Raw genomic sequence first — 20,831 nt, forward strand, 5'->3', positions numbered from 1 at the left:
TTGGTCTTTGGGATGGCATTCATTTCACTGAATTAATATAGAAATTCAAATGGTGCTACTATGTCTTTTTTATCAACATAAACGGACTTCGCTATTTTTTAAAGATTTCATTTATTTATTTACTTATTTTTTTTTAAGATTTTATTTATTCATGAGAGACAGAGAGAGAGAGAGACAGAGACAGAGAGACAGAGAAAGACAGAGGGAGAAGCAGGCTCCATGCAGGGAGCCCGATGTGGGACTTGATCCTGGGTTTCCAGGATCATGCCCTGAGCTGAAGGCAGGCGCCAAACCACTGAGCCACCCGGGCGTCCCTAGATTTTATTTATTTATTTGAGAAAGAAAGACAGCACACAAGCATAAGCAGAGGGAAAAGCAGACTCCCTGCTGAGCAGGGAGCCTGATGTGGGGCTCAATCCCAAGACCCTAGGATCCTGACCTGAGCCAAAGGCAGATGCTTCACTGACTGAGCCACCCAGGTACCCCTGGATTTCATGATTTTTTAAATCAGAAAATCATTCTCTGACATGGAGAAAAGATTCAAATAACATAGAAGACTATATATTCTCCCTTCTTCTGGACTCTGCCCCAACTTTCCCTCACTTTCCGCACTGGAGCTCGGATGCCTTGGGTTGCTGGGAGGGCTTCAGAGAGGAGGTGACATTTGGTAATAGGTTTTGGAGAGCGAAGTTGGAATTTGTGTACTGCAAAGCTGCTTTCGTCGAAGGCTGCACTGGGGAGGGAAGTTGTGCAGGATAAGAGGCGAAAAGGAGCCCCAGCAGGTAGAGGAAGGCAATAGATCAGGATCTTGCCGTGTCCCTTCCTGCCTGGAGAGGCCTGTTCAGGTGGGCAAGTCCTGGGTTTGGAAAACAGGCCAGTTACCCGCGTCCGTAGTTGAGTATAGGTGTCAGGCAGGCCCAGGAGGACGTAGGAGCGCGGGGAGTCGGAGTATATAGGAATGCCCAAGTACTGGAGCTGAGAACCCCAGTGTGTCAGCTGACAAAGAAAGCACGAGAGCGGGGACCAACCTACCCGGAGGGAACCAACCTGCCCGGCTTGCTTCCCCGTTACTGCCCAGGAAATGTTGCTGGGAACCCACGCCCGGTGACATGTCAGCTCCTGACGGAAACCTGGTTTGGCAGGCCCCGTTTTTTAAGCTGAGTGCCTGTCTGCCAGATTGCATTTGGATTGAGTGGCTGGCATTCCTCGAGCCGCGCTTAATAGGATTGAAAGAAAAGAAATGTTACTTTTCATCACACAAGACAACAAAGAGAAACGGGGAAACGAAAATATTATTTCGTTTGAACAAATTACAGGGAGATTCTCTGGGGTGCTTTCAGGGAGTTAGATGAGGAAAAGCACTTAAATATCATTCCATCAAACTAAATTTTTAACTACAATTTTTTACAGATAAAATGTGTTGGGAGGATTCAAAGAAGATTAGAGCTCACCTAAGAAACAGTATTCAAATTTTACCAGCTAATGGAGGCCCAGCAAAAACTGCTAATGCCTAGAACTTCCCTCCAAGGGACAGAGATTTCAGTATTCTTATAAAAACACATTGAGCTGATTTCATTTCCGTGTCTCGGCAGACTTCATTCGTGTAATTTCAGTAAGTGTTATAAATGTTATTTTAAGTATTATAATGATAATCCCTACTGACAATGGAGCTGTGCATCTCAGCTTCCATTCCTAAGGTAATGTTTACCTCGGATAGCACATAATTGTTTGCTTTTTTCACGGTAAACTCTCTGCTCCCAACTGCTTAATCAGCCATGGAAAAGAGAGGAGACTTTAGAAATGTTTAATGTTCTTCTGATTACATTAGAGTAATGGGTAAGCCCACATCGGTGGGGCCAGAGGCACAGACCGCCGCTCTTCCCTCTTGTTTTGTTTTGTTTTGTTTTGTTTGTGTGTGTTTTGGTTGTGTGCGTGTCTGCTTTTTGTCCACAGATCTTCAGGAGGACTGCTGTGGGCTGTGGCAATCGGGGGAATCATTCATTGTTATAAATCTCACGGCCGGGGTATAAATCTGCCCTTTCTCGGCACGCGTGGCGGCCAGGCCCGGCGTCAGGCCCTCCGCCTGGAGCGTCCTGCGGGCTCCTGTATGCTGGTCACAGCCTGCGTTTGCGCAGCGTCGGCAGCCAGGGCGCCCGTGGGCTCTCGGAGTGTGTTCTCCGCCGCCTGCTCGGTGGAAGCAAGATTTCATTACGTTTTATGAAAGTGAAACTTTTCTGCCCTGGAACACAGACCCTCAGGGGCTTTCTCGGGGGCGCGATGCAGCATTTGCCTCTCTGGCTTCTTCGATATCTGACTCCGGATGTGATCAGGAATTAAGACGGAGCAGGAAAGCTTGATAATGCGTTGCAGGTTGGAAGAGTATTTGCTTTTCCTGGTCTTGAGTGTTCAGAGCCCTCCTGTCTTCATCTCTGACTATAGGGGAGTTCTGCTTTTGAGCTGACTGGCAGCCGGGTGTTCTTTAATTCATTCAACAAACGTCCGTACTGAGAGTGCTCTGCTCCAGGCACTGTGCTGGGCGCTGGTGAGTGAATATCTGAGCGAATGTGTTTCTCCGTCGTTCATGTAGCTGATGTCTGGACGGGGAAGCCAAGACGAAACAGGTGGACAAGCCACTGTGTTATTACAGATGGAGAGATGTGTTACTCGTGTGAGGACAGAGGAAAGTGGGGAGGATGCTGGTTAAGCTGAGCTTTAAAGGCTGAGAAGGAGCCAGGCCTGTGACGAGGCTGGGACAGAGCATGTGCATTGAGGCTGGAAATGCCACAGCCGTCTTCTGGGGGCTGAAAGCAGGTGTGTGGGGCTGGGGTGTGGGAAGGAACCAGGACCGTGGCTCCAGTGAAGTGAGAGAGGCTGGGCCGTGTCTGGCCTTGCAGGGTGCGGTCAAGGACTGGGATTTTATTCTCTGCAATAAGAAACCAGTGTGGAGCTTTAGGCCGCCAGGGACATTATCCTATTTGAAGCTTGAAGAAATATTGGCCTGGCTGCCAGGTGGCTGTGACACCATCGGGGAGCAGAGTGGAAGCTCAGAGTCCAGTGGGTAGCCACTTGCTGTTATCCTGGCAAGAGAGGGGGTCCATGGTGGCAGCAGGGGCTGAGGGGCTGACACCCCCTTTAAGTCACATGTCAAAAAGGAGATGTATGTCCCCGCTGGCCAAATATGTGCCAGGCAGGAGGAGGTGTTGGGCCTGAATGTCTCTGCGAGTTTCTACAGTGGTCAGCGTCTACCTGTATCCTCCTATGGCAGAGGTCCTCTTGCTTCCCAGGACTAACCCCCTAGGGTGTCTATCTTTTCTCCCCTCAGACTACTTGGAACACTTCATGGCAGCCCCCTGAGGAGGGATGGAGTGAGGCTAGCTGGATTCTCCACCTCCCCGCTGCCACTGCTGCAGCCGCCGCCATGCATTCCATTATTTATTTTCCAGCCTCAGTTTCCCCAGCTCCTCCTGGAAAGGGCATGGAAGCATGCTCAGCATGCCTGACCCTTCCTTCCCCTCCTCCCACACCCACTGACAGCCCTTCCTCCAGCCACCACTCTTCAGATCCCCAAGGTCTGCGGGATAATTGAGCTTGAGCCTTTAGTTAAAGACCAGGGCCAGTAGGTAGCTGATTTCTCCAGTCCTCGGGGTGGACGCTTGACAGGTTTGTATGATGGGGACAGAGGAGCGAAGGGAAAGGAGGTGGAGTGATGGATAATTAAAGCATCCTGAGGGCCCCAGTCTGGTCCAGGTGGCCCAAGAGGGGTCCTCCCCAGTGGGGCCTGGTCAGAGGGCATGTGTGCACCTGGCCGTCTGGAAGGTGGGCAGGCTTTTTGCTGATGCAGGGGTGGGGCTGTGGGTAGGAGGGGACAGGGAGGAACTGCATGGATGGAATATCCCTGATGCCCAGCTTTGGGTTGAATTAACTTCCAAGAAAACATCACTGATCTCTCCTCTTTCCCTTGGAGAGGCAACAACTAGTTGAATCCATCCTTGTGTGTTTGTCTCTGGCTCTCTGCATTCTGGGGAGCCATCAAGGAATCTAAAAAGAAATGTTGCAAAACTCAAGGTGGAACCTGGCAGGTATGCCAGTGAGCAGAGGAAGAGGGGAAAACGGGGTGTGCTTGTTTCTACCCATGCACACGCCTCACTGGAGTCCTAACCAAAACCAAATGAATATTTGAACACCAGAGCATTTTGTTTCAAGCCAGGAGCACACTGCATTGCTGGCAAGACCAGGGAATGACCTGAAAACCTGAATATTTCAGGGAACAAAAGGTCCTTGGGTCTGCTTTCCCGAGAAGGGCCTCCGTCCAGGGTTATTTGAAGGCCACATGGTCCAGGGGGCATGGCAGGCGGCAGGAAGGGTTTCTGCTGCTCCTCCTTTGCTAGGGCTGTGCGCTCTGGGGGTGCGTGCCCTGCTCCCCAGCACCAGACAGCCACATGGCACCACGAGGCCCCAGCCTCCAGCCGTGCGCCAGGCAGAGAAGAGGGAGGAGGAGGGAGAGCCAGCGAGAGGCAGGGGCAGGGGGGCTGGGAGATAGAGAAACAAACTCTATTTTCTGCTCGTCTGTGGCGGGAGGGCTCCTGCGGCCCACAAGCTCGCAGAGTGAAGCAATTTCAGACAGGGATGAGTGTCTGTTTTTCCCTGGAGCGGAGACTAAAAACCCCGAAAGCCCTTGGTTTCTCTGCCCTTAATATCCTGTTCTGAAAAGTGCAGTTGTAAGAAGTGAAAGAAATGAGGATCCGTAACAAGTGGAAGGAGGCCCTTCCCCAGCTGGAAGCCGCGGGATGGGGGAGCCTCTGTGGGGCTGACCGAGGAGGGCGGAGCGGGGCTGCCCCTGGGATGGAAGAGCTCATTGCCCAAGGGGTCCCGAGCAGGGGGCCGTGTTAGGACAAAGATTCAGACTCTGTCCTGTCTCTGGGGGTGTTTGCTGGGACTAGTGCCTCCTGGATGGCCTTGAAGGCCACTTGCCTGCCTGCCTGGAGAGGCGAGGATTTTGGGATACTATTACTCTGTTCTGCACTTCCTGCCTTCCCAAAGCTCCCTGAGCTGTGGCCTTGCCTCCAAATGCAGGCGTTGGCCCCCTCTCCCCTCCTGCTCTCTGCCCCCCAGCGGTGTGTGTGTGCCTGGCAGGTGCCCAGGCCAAGCAGGGACAGATCTTTACTGTGAAGTGAGCGCAGACTTTCAGAACCAGCCTTGGGCCAGGGCAGCTGGGGGCTGGGTCTCTGGGCACCAGAGGTGTCGTTGTACCATAGAGGGGCCTCTGGCACCTGCATGGTGGAGGGAAAATGCAGTGGCAGGGGGATGGCAGGGCACAAGGGGAGCCCCCTCCCCAAGCAAGGAGGGCCAGGGGCTGCTGGGGAGCCACAGACAAGGCTTTCTGCTGGGCCCGCCAGGTACTTTTGGGGTCTTGGCTCCCCTGCGCTGACTCGCTGCCAGTTCTGGTGCACTGGACCGGCCTGCCAATACCTCTCCAATATTTCCAATACTGTCCATACCCCACTTCGCTCTCGACATGTGATGTCTCACGTGGGGTACCAGCCCTCCCTCTCTCTGTGTGTGTGGGAGATGTGGCCCCCGCGGGCCTCCCCAGGGTCCTGGCCTCAGGAGAATGGAGTGGTCGAGCATGTGGACTCCGGGCTAGCATCGCTCCCCATGAGCTGGGGACTACGAGCAGCTCCCGGATCCTCTGTGTCCATTTGATCCTCAATGAAACGGTGGTGATGGTGGGACCCTCCCCTTTAGGTGGTCGTGAGTGTCAAATGGGCTTAGAACAACGTTGGCACAGAGGAGTAATGAACGGGGAAAGGTATGATATTATTATCACTGTGGTTATGGTTTTTCTTCTACAAATCTTCCCCGTTCCTGGAGACAGCTCATGGTACCCCTCTTCCCAGCTGGCCTGTGCCCGGGTCTCTCACTGTCTGCCCTGAGTGCTTTGACACACCTCATCACTATGGCCTTGTCGTCTGTCCTCTGTCTTTATTGACACTGTGACACCGTGTGCATTCAGCACACCTTCTTGGCTAAGTTATGAATTCTCTGAGCGGAGGGTCTTGTCTGTCTCCTCATCTATGCCAGCCCCCACGTCCCACCCCTGCTCTGGACTTACAAAATGCTTAGTAAGTATTTACTTAATTGAATGGTATGAAACTATATTGGAAAATGAGGGTAAGGCCTTTTACTTCAATAAAGAAAATAGAAAATGAAATGTGTAAATATACTGCATCTGCTCTGTTTGACCCTGTGAATCAAGTCACCTGCTGCTGTTATGTTCATGTCGTGGCTGCAGGTATCAGGCTCAGAGAAGAAAGCCTGACTTGCTCGAGGCTACATGGCTGGAAAGGCAGAGGTAGGACTTGAATTCAAGACTCTTGACTCCTCTAGAGCAGGCCTGTGGCCAGTAAGATGTGTGGTCTCTGGGCATCCTCAAACAGGATGGATTTTCTGATGGGTTGGGCCATGCCCAGGCCCCTTTCTTCCAAACCTTGGTGGGCTAATGAGTCCCCACGTCTAGGACACAGTGCCTGCCCCCAGCCGGTGTACGGGGGTGGCATGAAGACCTGCTTTTTTATTGGTGGTAAATTTAGTTGCATTTGGGCTGATCTCAAAGAAACTTGGATTCCCCAGAGCTCGGGGTGACGACGGTGCCCAGCCCAGCTCAGCTTCTGCTCTTGCCTCTGTGTCCCCATTGTCCCACCATGAGCCCATGAGGAACCATGGGCTGCCATACATGGGAACACTCTTTCCTGTCCACTTGTCATGTGCCTGGGGACAGGTACCACGTCCTGTTGCGTATTCCCACAGTGCCTGTGTTAATACATAGTAGGTGCTTAGTGGAGGCAGCAGGGAATTTGATGAGGGCCAAAGGGATTTGCTCAGTCTTGGCGATTTCCTCCAAACAGCAAAGGCAACTTCTTGTTGCATGGCTGGGCATGGAGTTTGAGAAGCCAAATGAACAGGTAGGCTGGGAATATAGGCGTCTGAATAGTCTTCCTTCCTATCTCTCTATTTGGGCTGCGGGTGAGCACGCCAGGGGAGAACCGGGGCCTCCAGCCAGAGGCTGAGCTGCAGGAGGCACACATGGCCTCTCTGATCTAAGTATACTGGGGGGGCTGGCCATGCCTTCTAGAGCCTTGCCCCTCAAAGTTGTGGTCCAGTGACCGACAGTTATCCCCATCCCCTGGGAGTGCACTAGAAATAACGGACTACCAGGTCTCACCCCAGTCCTGCTGACCCAGAATCTGCATTTTATTTTATTTTGTAAAAATATTTTATTTATTTATGTGAGAGAGAGAGAGAGAGAGCGTGAGCATGAGTGAGTGCTCCAGCTGGGAGCGCTAGGGGGTGGCAGAGGGAAAGTGGCAAGCAGACCTGCCTGGTGTGTGACCCAGACATGAGGCTCAATCCCATGACCCTGAGATCATGACCTGAGCCGAAACCGTGGGTCGGACACTTAACCACACTGAGCCACCCAGGCACCCCCAGGATCTGCATTTTTTTAAAAAGATTTTGTTTATTTATTCATGAGATACATAGAGAGAGGGAGAGAGAGGCAGAGACCCAGGCAGAGGGAGAAGCAGGCCTCATGCAGGGAGCCCAACATGGGACTCGACCCCGGGTCTCCAGGATCACACTCTGGGCCGAAGGCAGGCGCTAAACGCTGAGCCACCCAGGGATCCCCTGGGATCTGCATTTTAAAAAGAGCCCCAGGGGATTCACATACTTGTTGAAGTTTGAGAAGCAGTAGCCTAAAGGACCATTTCCTCCGGGGGGGCCAACACCAAGGAAGGTGGGCCAGTGCCCTTGCTAAAAACACACCCACCCGTCTGCCTGTCTCAGCTCCCCCCGTAGGTAACACTTGGGGGGTGTAGCCTGCTTGGCTTCAGTTTCCTCCCGGGTGAAGCGGGATCTTGGAAACAGTCGGGCCTTTCTCCTTGGGCTGCCGAATGAGGATTAGATGTAATAACATAGAACATATGTTCCGTACTTAGCGCACGGCCCAGGCAGAGCGAGCCCCGGATAAATGCGATGTTAGCTCGCTCTAAGAACGGAAGAGTGAAGGGGGCTTCGGTGAGTGGGAGGGAAAAACACTGTGATTTGTGCAGCTAGTTTTGCACGAGGCTTGTTTAGTGGAGCTTAACTCAGGAGCTAAATACCAGCTAGGACTCCCTGTAGAATTATTACATGGAGTAGTAGGGGAAGGGGGAGCCAGAGTTAATGCTTGTGATAGCAATTTTTTTTTAAATTAGGAAAAAAAACGTGTTAAAAGCAAGTAAAACCCCTGGTGATCGCAAATGAATTGCCTAAGTTCTCTTAGCAGATCCACTTTCCGGAGCGATGACGGGGCTTGCGGGAACGAATGGCTTCTGCTTTTGCGAGGAGGGGGCAGTGAGGCCCCCGCGGTGACTCCTGGCTCTGGCTCGGTCCGGCCGCTCCTCGCGGGGAAGCCACGGCCACGGAGGGTGAAGGAGGCGCTCCGTGGGCAGGGCCGGGCATCTGGGCCTCCTGGCAGCTTAAATGCCTCCGATTAGCAAGTCGGGCGGGAAGAGGTGCTAAAAAGAATCCTTCCCGCCTCCTCCGCTGGCATGTTTTGAAGGGAGTTCAGTTATGAGACTATTAAAATGTTATTTTGATAATTAAGCCCACAGCTGTTCCGAGGGCGGCAGGGGCAGGCGGCGCGCAGGCGGCAGAAGGCACAGTGCTCTCGCAGGCTCCGGGAGGAAGCAAGCGGGCGGGGGCGCACGGCGGGGAGGGTGGACACAGGGCCGTGGAGCGGAGCTGGTTGCGGGGTGTGAAGGTCCCCTCTAGCCAGGTCTGGGGTTGCCCCTGCCTGCCCGCAGGGTTCAGCGGCTCCAGGAGGCCCCCTCTCTGGGACGGCGTGAGCTGCCCCCGACTAAGGGGACACTTGCAGGTGTGGGCACAAACTGTCAGAGCAGTGGCTGACCGGGATGCCCGATGTCAGCGGTTCTCAAAGTGGGGTCCCAGGACCAGCAGCATCTTCATCTCCTAGGAATTGTTTAGAGGTGCAAATGCTTGGTCCCACCTGACCTACTGAATCGGAACCTCTGGGGGTGAGGACCAGCAGGCAGTCCCTGTTCTCACAGATCCTCTAGCTGATTCTGATTCTTGCTAAATTATAGAACCACCATCCTTACAGGTCACCTGGCAAATGAACCCTTAGACTTGGGGAAAGCTTGGCTAGGAAGGTGTGGGTGAGGGTGTGGGAATGGACAGCACAGAGACATCCCTGATCTAGTCCTGTTCCTTCATTGTGCTGGATGGCAAAGAGAAGCCCAGAGAGGGGAGGTGGCTTATCTATGGCCACACAGCAAATTAGAGCAAGACTAGAATTAGTAATCAGCCAGCTCTCTTGATTGCAGACCTTTCCGTGAGATGGTCTGTTTGAATATTAAGGGCAAGGCTGGGAGAAGAGGTTTCAGTTGGAAGTGATGAGGTAAGCCAAGGAGAAGGCCAAGAGTATCAATCCAGAATATGTTTACCTACCTGGAGGCTGCCAGCGTTCTCTAGTCATGTTCTGCTGGGAGTTATTGCCAACACATGCATCCATCCATCCACCCACCCACCCACCTACCCACCTATTCACTCAAGTACATATCTACTCATCCACTCACCCAGCCATCCAGCCATCCACCCACCCACCTACTCATTTATCCATCCACTCATCCATCCATCCACCATCCATCCACTTACCCACCCACCCAACCATCCATCCATCCATGTATCCATTCATCCATCCCTCCATTCCTCCAGCCTTGTATCCTTCTATTGCTCACTCCCACCTTCCATCAGTCCTCTCATCCTTACTCCTCCTTCTGTCCACATCATTGTGCATCCCTCCAAATATTCAAATGGCTGTTATTCACCATCTGCTTATCCCCCCACCAACCCATGCATCCATCTATCTATTTCTTCACTCATTTTCCTATCCACACGTTAAACAAACCTTCCCCCTCTCCCTCCCACCCCTACAAAGAGCCTACTATGCACCAGGCATTTTTATATCCTTCTCAACAGATGGGAGCTTAAGCTACCCAGGTCACATGAGCTGGCCATCTTCTGTAAGACACTGTTGAGATAGGACCATGCCTGGGCTCTGGCCTGCCCACAGCTCTGCCGAGGCCCTCCTGCCTCACCCCCCAGCACCAAGCGTTCTCCCCAAATGTGCATGCAGCCACACTTTCATCCCTATTCCTCTGAGCTGTAGTAGTGGCCTGTCCCCTGGCCACCCCTCAACAGCCTCCCCCAACTCAGGTGCCGTAATTCACATTCTGGAAGTGTGTAGGGCTTGATCATGCCATTTCACTACTTAGACTTGATTGGCTCCTCATTGGCTACAGGACAAAGCCTATAATTTTGTTCTGCCATCTGATGAGTCCAGGCTCGTTCCCAGCCTTCTTATCAACCTTAGGACCCTGTGGTTTCCAGCCGAAGCTTCAGCCTAAGTAGGTGATTTGCTGTTCTCAGATGTTCTTGCACATTCTTTGCACATGTGGTCCTCCTGTGTAAAATGCCTTCACTCTATACGCCCTGCTCTTCCTGTTGAAATCCTGCTCTGTGGGTCTATTTCAGTGCCTGCAACCTTACCCATGACCTCCGCTTTTGTCTCCAGCTGGGCTGGATGTCCCTCTGCAGAACGCTGTGACATCTCTGGTTCCACATTATCATGCGTCTGGCTCTCATTTGCAAGGCTCACGCTCACATTGCAGGCAGCAGCAGGTCTGTGGCAGCTCCAGCATAGCTCACTGCATAGCTCTTGACACGCAGTAGGTGCTGCTTTTAAGTGGGCAACTTTTGGCTTAGTTACATGTCTAACATGCATGCTCTAGGTGAGTGCCCTAGAAAGTCCTATTGGGCTCTGGGCTTACACACTGTTGTCTCCTCCCTGGAACGCACGGGACCTGGCACATAGTAGGTGCTTAATGAATACTTTTTGGATGAAGAGTGAACAAAAGATTCACCCTCCCCTTTAATGTTGATTATAATTTCAAACTAAATAGTGACCAAATAAAACAGGAATAATATTACCAACTCAAAAGTCAACTTTCCCCACGAGGTGCTAGTCACCTAGGATTACAAGTGCCTGCTATCTTCTATACTCTTGGAGTAACCTGTGGATGCTTAATGGGCAGGGGCTGGGTCTTCCTCACTGCTGAAGCCCCAGTGCTCACTGTATAACCTGGCATCCTTCCTGCTTTTCCAGAACCTACTCTGTTCCCCTCACCCTTAGCTAACCTGTTGGGCTCAAAGTGCCTTTCTGAGTGTGTCTCTCTCATTGAGAGCCCTCACTGGCTCCCCATCACCCTCAGGGAGAGGCCGTCTACAAGGTCCCTCCGCCCTGCTCTAACCCCCCCCCCCGCCCCGTCTGTCTCCAGCATTTGCCCCTCACCTTCCACATTCCAGCCATGCCAGCCTCTCTTCCAGGCACATGCCTTGGGGCATGCTCCTCCATCTGCCCCAGGCACCCGTCCCCCATGTGGGCATTTGCCTTCACTGTCCTGACTCGGTGGGCTCCATGCCCTTTCTGTGCCGTGTTACGCCCCCTGCCTCACTAAGGTTGTGCCCAGGTGTGAACATCTTCCTTCCCCGGCTGGACCATGAGCTCCAAGTGCGCGGGCCTCATGCAGGCCTGGGGTTCTGCACCTGGCAGGTTTCTTTCTGATTCATGTTTTTTGAATGAATGAATAAATAAAAAAATACAGGGCAGGTACTTAGTAAATTGTATTGAATGAATACACGAATGATGTAGTAGGTGCCTAGCAAAGATTTGCTGAATAAATAAAAAATAAGTGAATAGGGAAGGATGTTCAGGGCTTTCTTAGAAAAACTCTGGCCAGTTAGGCCCCCTTCAGACCAGGGAGGATGTCTGTCCATCCATCCTCTTAGCCCCCTGTGCTCACTCCATCGGCTGCAGGAGACTCTGCTCTGCCAGATGTCCCTCCCCCGTGCCTGCCTCTCACCAGCCCTTGCCACCCAGCCCTGAGTGAGTGAGGGTGGAGACAGTGGCCCTGGAAGCTGCCATTTGACACAGCTGTGCCGGGGTCAGGCATGGGCGCTGGGGTCGGGTGGCCTTTAGGTGAGGAGCAGGATGGAGCCTGCCCTGGCCCATGGCCCCTGGTGTCACAACTGTCTACGTACCCGTATAATTCTTTCAACTCTGCCTCCATCCGGTCCAGCCCTGATCTGAAACCATCTTCCAGAACATCTGTTTTCCTCCTCAATCAATACGCTCCCCAAAGAGGGCCAACTTGCAAAATATTATATATAACATCAAACATGCTATCTGAATTCAATTAAGTGATTTGGTTGGGGAAGAGTTTGTGGTAATTAAACATACTGTTTTGGGGCAAATTGTAGCAAACTCTTTCATTCTTCATTAATAGGCACCTCTCTTGACTCCCTATGAGCTGAGAGACAGTAGGGGGTTGGGGGGAGGAAGAAGGAAGGAGAGAGGGTGGAAATAGCTGAAAAACCTCCACTCAGCATGATTTACTGCCACCATTACAGGCTTGGATTCCCAGCTCTCTCATGCTATGTGACCGCAGTGGAATCACTTAACCTCTCTGGGCCTCAGCCATCTGATCTGTAAAATGGGAATAAGAATACTCATCTCACAGGGCTGCTGTGTAGATGAAGTGAGAACAGCGGTGAAAACACACAGTTCCCAGCACACAGTGCCCTTCGTGAAAGGGTCCTCGTGGCACAGAGGTACATTGAGGCTGGGTGATTTATGTCCCATTGGTCAGGGCCAGATCAGATCAGAAGTCCTTTTTCCACCCAGGCAGGGCCTGAAATGCATCTCAGAGTGTTCTTTCTTCCTAGCATATTTGTCAGATTCTGGAGCAGGGATGAGGAGCCTCCTACCTTATTTTACCTTATTATCCATAATCCATAGCTCAGGGCAGCTCTGGAAGAGGGGAGGGCCGGCGTGTATAGACTCTAGCTTCGGATCCTGGCTTGCCCCTCTGCTCTGGTTCCCTTGGGCAGTTGCTGAAGCTCTTGCTACACAGATTTTTGTTCTGTAAAATGGGGATGATGATAAGGGTGTTTTCCGATCTCCTAGTGTTAAATGAGTTTCAGAAATGGCAAGCTCCTCAACAGTGCCTGGCACAGAGTAAGCTCCCAATACATGTTGGTTTTTTTTCTTCATTTATTTGCATTTTCAATTCAGGATTGTGGCCCATGGAAGCTGCTAGGTATTTTCTGTGGGCACTTGACGCTGTGGGCTGGGGAATCTTCACAGCCAGCATCACCATGGTAGCAGGTGCCACTTATCAGGCACCTACTGTGTGTCACCAGAGACCCATAGGAGGTGCTCCACATCCAGGTTTTAGGATTTGTCAACAAGCTTGCTGTTACTTTCATCTTCTGGTGAAGACACAGGCTCATAAAGTCACCTCGCAGAAGCCATCTGCACAGCTTGAAAGGTGGAGGGCTGAGATTTGTACCCAAAGACTGTGGGATTCCAAAGCAACAGTCTTTCTACTTGCCACCACCCAGGGAGACACACCTTTTGAACCTGACCCTCGTTGGGCATATGCTCTGTGTAGACCATTTCCTATCTGTGGTCTCACTAGATTATCCACAAGTCTTGGAGTGTCTCTGTGGTGACTCCCAATGGAACAGTCTGACCCTTAGCAACTCCCTTTTCCTGGGCATCCAGAAAAGGCTTATTCTGGACAAACTCACTCCCTGAAAGATGGGAAGCTGGTTAGGGGGTTGTTGTCACATATGCAGAAAACATGGTGGCCTGATGGGGGCTGCTGGCAGTGTAGGTGGAAAGCAGTGGGCAAATTCTGGAGAACTCATGATTAAACACCTGCAGTATATACAGTAGGTGCCTGAGGAGGGGGCGGCGTCTTTGGGAGAATAGTATTCTGGGAAGATTTCCTAGTAGGGGCTGCTGGGGCTTGATTTGACTGCCTGAGAGAACCTGGGTCCTTTCAGACAGTGGGGACACAGAAAACAAGGGTTTGGGAATGGGAAGCCCTGTAGACCAGCTGTGGAAACTCTAGGAGGCTGTGATGAGGCTGTGCCTTAAAGGAGTGTGTGTTTTGGGATTATGGCCCATAGTGGCTCAAGCAGAATGACATTCAACACCAGATATTCCACAAAGTTGGGTGGGCTGTGGATATTAGTGCTCAGGAGCGGCTGCCAGAAACTGGAGTGGGGGTGGGAGGTGATTGGGACCCTCGCTGGACCCAAAGCACTGGCCTGAGCAGGGAACGTTCTTCATTCATTCATGTACTTGTTCAGACCATCATCTCTCCCTGGGAGGAACCTAAGATTTAGGAGGGACTCAGCTGTCAGAACTTTTTGAGTTGCAAGAGCTCAGACTCTGCCTCAAGCTGGCTTAGGGAACGGGTTCACTGGGTCTGAAATGGAAGTTCTCAAGGCCCAGGTGGGCATACCATTTAGGACACGGCCTCCCCTAAGGAAAATGTGTCCTCTGGGCTCACATCCTGTTAACTCAACAGCCTCAGGTGCAAGAGTCTTTTTTTATTTTTTATTTATTTATTTGACAGAGAGAGAGAGAGAGAGAGAGAGAGCAAACAGGGAGTGGCAGGTAGGGGGAGAGGGAGAAATAGTCTCCCCAGTGAGCAGGGAGCCCAACATGGGACTCAATTCTAGGGCCCTGGGCAGATGCTTCACCAACTGAGCCACCCAGGTGCCCTGGGGCAAGTCTTTTATTTTTTATTTATTTGAAAGAAAGAGAGAGAGTGCATGAGCACCAAAAAGGGGAATGGCAGAGGGAAAGGGAGAAGCAGGTTCCCTGCTGAGCAGGGAGCCCGATGCGGGGCTTGAGCCCAGGACCCTGAGATCATGACCTGAGCTGAAGGCAGATGCTTCACCGACTGAGCCACCCGGGTGCCCTGGGGCAAGAGTCTTTCATGCCCAATCTGAAGATGGGCTCTGAGTGGCCAGGTCTGCGTCATGTGTCCACCTGAGGCAAGGCGGGGAGTGGCCTCAGCCTCTTGTAGGAGTTCCCCAAAGGGCAGCTGGGTGGTTGTTCCCCGAAGAAGAGAGAAGAGATGCCCGCAGGAGTAAAACCCAAGTCTCCCTGCCGCGACCCCCCCACACCCCCCAGCAGGAGTAAAGGCAGAAGCTGGCCGCCCACAGAGAGGTGGGTCCACAGGGAGAGGAATTCTTCTCAGCCAAGAGATGATGAATTGTGGTGGAGGCTGGAATGGGCAGAGGGCCCTCGTCCTCTCCAGTTTCCTGACCTCTCCTGCACTGGATTTTCTCACACCTGGACTGGATGTTTGCTCTTTGCATCCTCCCCAGCTGTCCCTGCTGAGAACATTCCAGGATGGGAAGGGGGCCTTTTGCTTCAGGCCACCTGTGATCTGATTCCTGTTTGGCCACCACAAATGATGATTGAGATGGCGGGTCTCGCTTTTCCTTTTGAACCCTCCCGGCACCTGTCTGGCCTGCCTCTGTCTGGGGAGTGTGTGGTGTTTTCTGGGCAGAAACCCAAAGCTCACCCTCGTTTCTGCTTTGTGGCGCCAATTGTCGGCATCATGGGGGATCGCTCTGGGAGCTTTGTACCTCCTTTTTGTCCCAAGAGGAAGACAGGCTGGTTTGGGAAATGAAAGGCTCGGTGAATGCCGTCTAGGTCACATCAAAGCTGGCTCAGACCAGGTGAGCTAGCTGGTCACAGCTGCCCGGGTGCAGGAAGTCTGGGTTGTCGGGGGTCTGGGCCCTGGTCCCAGCTCGGCTTTGACTGGCTGCGAGAGCTCGGCCAGGTTCCCTGCCTCTCTGTGCCTTGGTTTCTCCGTTTTTCACACAGGAACATGAATCCCTTCCAGAGGGTCAAGGTGTACACGTAGTGGTGTCATCAGCTTTGGCCTTGTTCCGTCCTGTCTCTGGAGCCTTCGAAACAGCCCACAGTGTTTCCCAGGGAGCCAATTCTGTCTCTGCCCTTTCCTGTCCCCTTGTTGGGGTAGCGGTGCTTTGGAACACGAGGCCCTCCTTTTTAGGATGAGCACCTCTCTGCTGGGAGAATCTGCTGTGAGATCTGTAGGCGGGCTGCCCCCCAGTGCCCCCCATACCCCCCGGTCCTCCCCTTGCCCTCCCAGCCTTCGGAGGTGATGCTGGTGCCCGCTGCCACGTCCCCATGCTGGCCGACGAGCCATTAGCCTCACTTCTCACTGGCTGCACATCAGCACAGTAATCATTTTCAGATTTACAAGCATTAAATATTTTAATTTAATGCCTTGGCTCTCTTGTAATTCATGCACTTAATTATATGATAATTACTCAAATGAAAGAGATACAGCTGCTGCTGGATCAATGCTGAGGGAAGACTGGGTGTTGAGTTGGACTGTTTTTTTGGGGAGGTGTCCCCCGCTTCTTTGCTCTGGGCTGCGTAGCCCCTCCTCCCCGAAGTGGTGCTGAGACCGGGAACCTGCACCCATGTGAGCAGGGGCAGGGTGTGGGGCCTGCCCTGGCTGGTGACCCCAACTCCGGTGGGTGCTGCTCCACAGACAGAAATCAAATGGCCGATGGCAGGGAGGGAGGACTCTGAGGCCCTCCTTGGGTGGTAGAGGGAAAGTCCCTTCTCTGGGCCCGCTCTGGGGGCACAGGAGGCTGGGCATGCTGTCTGGGCCCCCGTGGCAGGTAGAGACACTAGGGAGCCTGTCTCCCCCTTAGTGATGGATGTCTGTGGGCGGTGAGGGGAAAGACTTCTCTGAGCATCTGCACTGAACATGGAGAGAGGCCTGGGCCTCCTCCCACTGACCACCAGGGGGTTTGCAAGGACTGATTAGGGAGGGATGGGCGCATGGCACATTCTGGTTCCTGTCTCTCCTCCCCGCCCCCTCTTCCTTTGCCTTCTCTCTCTCTCCTTCCATCCTTTTCCTTTCCCTTTTATTTTGGTATTTTTCTCCTTTTTCTCTCTTTCCCCATTGACATCTAAACTTGTGTGTAATGCCTGAGGGTACTGGTTATTCTGTAAGAACTGGAACCGTTCATATCTGGCAGGGATTTCAGCTCCTCCCTCCCACCATGCTGGCGGAGCCCCATCGGGTCTGATGCTGCGGAGCTGGTCCACTGGAGGCCCCTTACAGTTGATGGCACCAGCCGATGTGCGAGGCAGGTGGCATTGCCTTGGGCCCAGCCCTCCTCGGGTCTGGGGATGGCAGCCCTCGGGAGGTCCTCTGCAGACCTGAGCCTGCTCCCCTGGGGAGGAAGGCACTTCTTGTCTCAAGAATCAAAGTGAAGCTCTGGTTAGGGGGGTCCTGGGGCCAAGCCCTGGATACAGGAGTACATGCTATTGTGAAGTAGTTGAGTCAGAGGGTAGAACTGGCAAGCCGATAACCAGTATAGGCTTCTGGAAGTTTCTGGGTTTTGAGGGGAGGGGCACCAGGCACAGGGAAAGGCCTCGGCCACTCCTGGCCTGCACATTTCCTAGGCATGGGCAGAAACCCACGTTTGCACTGAGAAGGGTTAGAAACGGTTTGCCCCGTATGCACACAATTTTCAGCTAGCTTACAGCAGCTGCGGCGCCGTGCTGATAGATTAAAAGCAGCAACCAGCCCCAGAATGAAGTGTATTAGAACTCCTGCTGGGTCGAGCTGGGGAGAGGCCCACACAGCTGTCATCTAGGCCAAGTTTCCAACTGAAACCTCAAGAACAGGATGGAACTCTGAGAAAAGTTAGCTTTCTAAATGAGGTGGCCGGCTGTTAATCGGGAGGGGGGTGCAGAGGGACTGGGGGAGGCTGGGGATGTAGGAGATGAGGAGGAGGGGATTGGTTGGTGCTGTCCCTCCTGGTCCCGGAACTTTGTACCCAACTGGGGCCTCCAGGGCCCCGAACAAAGAGGCTGCTGTGGCGTGGGCCCCGTGGCAGCCGTGGTGTCCTGGCCTCTCCCTGTGCCTTGCTCCAGACCGCTGGCCTGGATGCTGGGAGAATAGGAAAGACATCTAGGTGTTTCCACATGTCCAAAGGGCCCTGAGAGCTCAGGGCTTCCTGGCTAAAATAACAGGGCGGCTCTTGGATTTGGGGGGCTGCACAGGTCTACCTGTGCCCAGGAAAATGAGCTCCCACCATCACTTGCCACCAGCTGACCTTAATTTCACCTGGGCTGCCATACAGAAGCCCAGGCTCTTCGACTTCAATCTTGAGTTTTTAAGGGATGTCGTGTCCTCTCATGATGAGAAAGGCTCTTGGCGGGGGTCTGGCTTTGTGGCCAATGAGTCTGACTAGAGATGGGGGGAGGGGTACTTGCCATTGTCACAGATGCCACCTGAGAGCCCATCTAGACCACCCCATGCTTAGAAAAATCAACAATGCCAAGGGAGAGATCTGGGCATGGTTTTTTTTTTTTTTGGGGGGGGGGTGGTATGTCTTTTTTTTTTTTTTTCCAAAAAACAGAATGCTTCCCATTAGAAGGAAGGGCAGTGGGAAGATGAGTCTTTACTGGGGGGCAAGGGAAGGGCTAAATTCAACTAAATTGTTACCATTATTAGGATTATAAATAGTGCAGCATATGCCCATAATTCAGTTGCAATTGTGTCTGTGGATATCACAGTGAATTCTTTTCACGGACATGTACTGTGCTCTTGTTCGGGCAGGCCATGAACCCTGTGTGTGGGAGCTTGTGTGATTTTCAGGTGCACTTGATGTTTGAGGATGCACAGACCCAGGCAAAGAGCCTGCTGATAAATTCTCTTGGTGTCACGTATCTACCGGGATGCTCTTATATCAGGAAGTGGTCTGCTTTCCAAAGCCCCTGCGCATGCCCTCTGCCCATTAGATGGCGGGAAATGATATCAGCGTGTGGGTGGCATGACTTGAGGTTCCCGAGCAGATGTGGAGAAGGTGGCCTCTTTCCTGATGTGAGGTCAGATTTTAGGGGTTTTAGTGTTTGCTTGGATTCCTGAGCTGGCCCTGCTGGTGGGATGAGTGGATGCTGGTGACAGGCTGGGGTGAGGCAGGGGTACAGACCGGTGCTATTGGCTTAAGCCACCCTGGCCCAAGGACGTGGGTGAGAGCAGTTCAGACAGGTGGAAGCAGCCAAGGACACAACTCTGGGGGGCAGATCATAGGCCTATGTTTGTGTCCCAGCTCTGTCTCTGGTGGCCTCCATGACCTTGGGCAGGCTGTTTGACCTCCCTGTGGCCCTGTTTCCTCTTCTATAAAATGAGGATAATGATAGCAACTGTCTCATAGGGCTGTGGCGAAGATGAAAAGAAGTAGCGTGTAAACTGTTTGCAACTTTATTTGGGCATTGTAAGAACCCAATGAATGTGAGCAGTTTGGTCAAATTCCTCTTTAAGCTAGATCAGTTTGACACGAAATTTAGAACCTCAGTGTATCTGGAATCCATTCACAAGCTTTTTCCACAAATGCCCAGCTTTCCTTGCATGCCTGCCATGATGGGGAACTCACTCAAGACCGCCATTACAATTATAGATAGATTGCTTGGACCTAGTTTCCAAACTCTGTACTTTTTTTGGGCAGTTCTCGCCTGATCCAAAGACTTCCCTAACTTTCTCTTCACTGTAGATGCCCAAGAAGAGTTAATAGTTGTCACCCATTGGGTGCTTTCTAGGGGCCAGGTCCTCTGCCAAGTACTGTCCTTACATTATCTCATTCATCTACCCAAGTCCTAAGGGGAAGGTATTATTTCACCTCCATTTTATCGATGAACAAACAGACAGAGAGTCGACTTGTTTAAGGGTCACATGGATCCAGGTGGGCTGGCCGGGACTGAGATCAGGTCTGTCTGATGTCAAAACCCTTGTTCTTAACCATTATCCTTTCCAAGCAAGCTCAAAACCAACTAACAGTCCCTTGATCCCTTTCTCTGCTTCTTCCCTCTCCACCTCAGTGAGCCTACCTTCCCATAATGGTCTCTTCTGGTCGATGTTTTAGTTGCGTGATTTGGGGAGTGTGTGTGGGGCTGTTACCTTGAGCAGGGTGTTATATATCCAGTTTCTCACTGCACCATGAAGCTAGTCAGATAACTTCTGTCTGCAGGAGACAGAGACCACTCACCACTCTTGTATAGTCTCTTAAATTAATAAAAGTAATAATCTGATAAACTGGCTATTATAATTTATCCACATAAAGCAGAGCATGTGCCTGAATTGTCAGTCGGGCCTCAAACTGATAGAAAATAGCCAGCAATTACCAGAGGCTCAGCGAGCAGGGCTGCTGCAATCCTGTGGTCTTCAAATTAGGAGAAATAATGAATGCATCCAGAACACATCCATTTTCAGCAAGTGCTGCATGGATTATAAAATTTATTATCAATAAAATTATTCATTTGTGCCCTATACCGCACTTAATGCACCTGAAGTGAGAAATTAGAAGTGTGTTTAATTCTGGGGTTGGAAGAAAATACAAGTGCAGCAAATTTGCAGTAATAGGAGAAAGTTAATGCCTGGCAAAAAGAAATCAATTTAGCTATTGCTATTATATTTGGGGAGAGCAGGTTGGTTTTATCTTTCTTTTTTTATTATAAAAGCATACAGGTTCACTTGGATCTCTGGTCCTAGTCTTGCTTTCAAAGAAATATTTAACAAGAAGGTATAAATTAGGGGGAAGGTACAAATGTGAATAATGTGTGTGTGTAATGTGCCTCTGTCTATAAACACACATATGTGTATCTGTAAGATTTGTATATATACCAATATATTTCTCCATACATCTATACACACACGCATGCGCACACAAAGTGATGCCCATGCTGGTAAGTATGTATGTATGTATGTATGTATTTATTTATATATTGAATATTTATTTATTTACTTATTTATTTATTTATTTAGAGAGCATGCGCTTGGCGAGCGGGATGAGGGGCA

The 20,831-nt window shown here is 51.7% G+C and overlaps 1 protein-coding gene across 5 annotated transcripts in view; it reads left to right on the top strand.

Moving 5' to 3' along the window:
• Positions 1–20,831, top strand: part of ZNF423 (zinc finger protein 423) — a 334,231-nt gene that overhangs the window by 246,060 nt on the left and 67,340 nt on the right. The window contains exon 6 of one of the 5 annotated variants that reach the window (XM_072827125.1): positions 1,411–1,553. The exons of the other annotated variants lie outside the window; for them this stretch is intronic. Coding sequence (XP_072683226.1) covers positions 1,411–1,514 — 104 coding nt within the window. The 3' untranslated portion in view covers positions 1,515–1,553. Of the gene's footprint in view, positions 1–1,410; positions 1,554–20,831 lie in introns of those variants that run through there. 5 annotated transcript variants of the gene reach the window in all.

Source organism: Canis lupus, chromosome 5 (genome assembly GCF_048164855.1).
Source record: "Canis lupus baileyi chromosome 5, mCanLup2.hap1, whole genome shotgun sequence".
NCBI classification, from domain to species: Eukaryota; Metazoa; Chordata; class Mammalia; order Carnivora; family Canidae; genus Canis; species Canis lupus.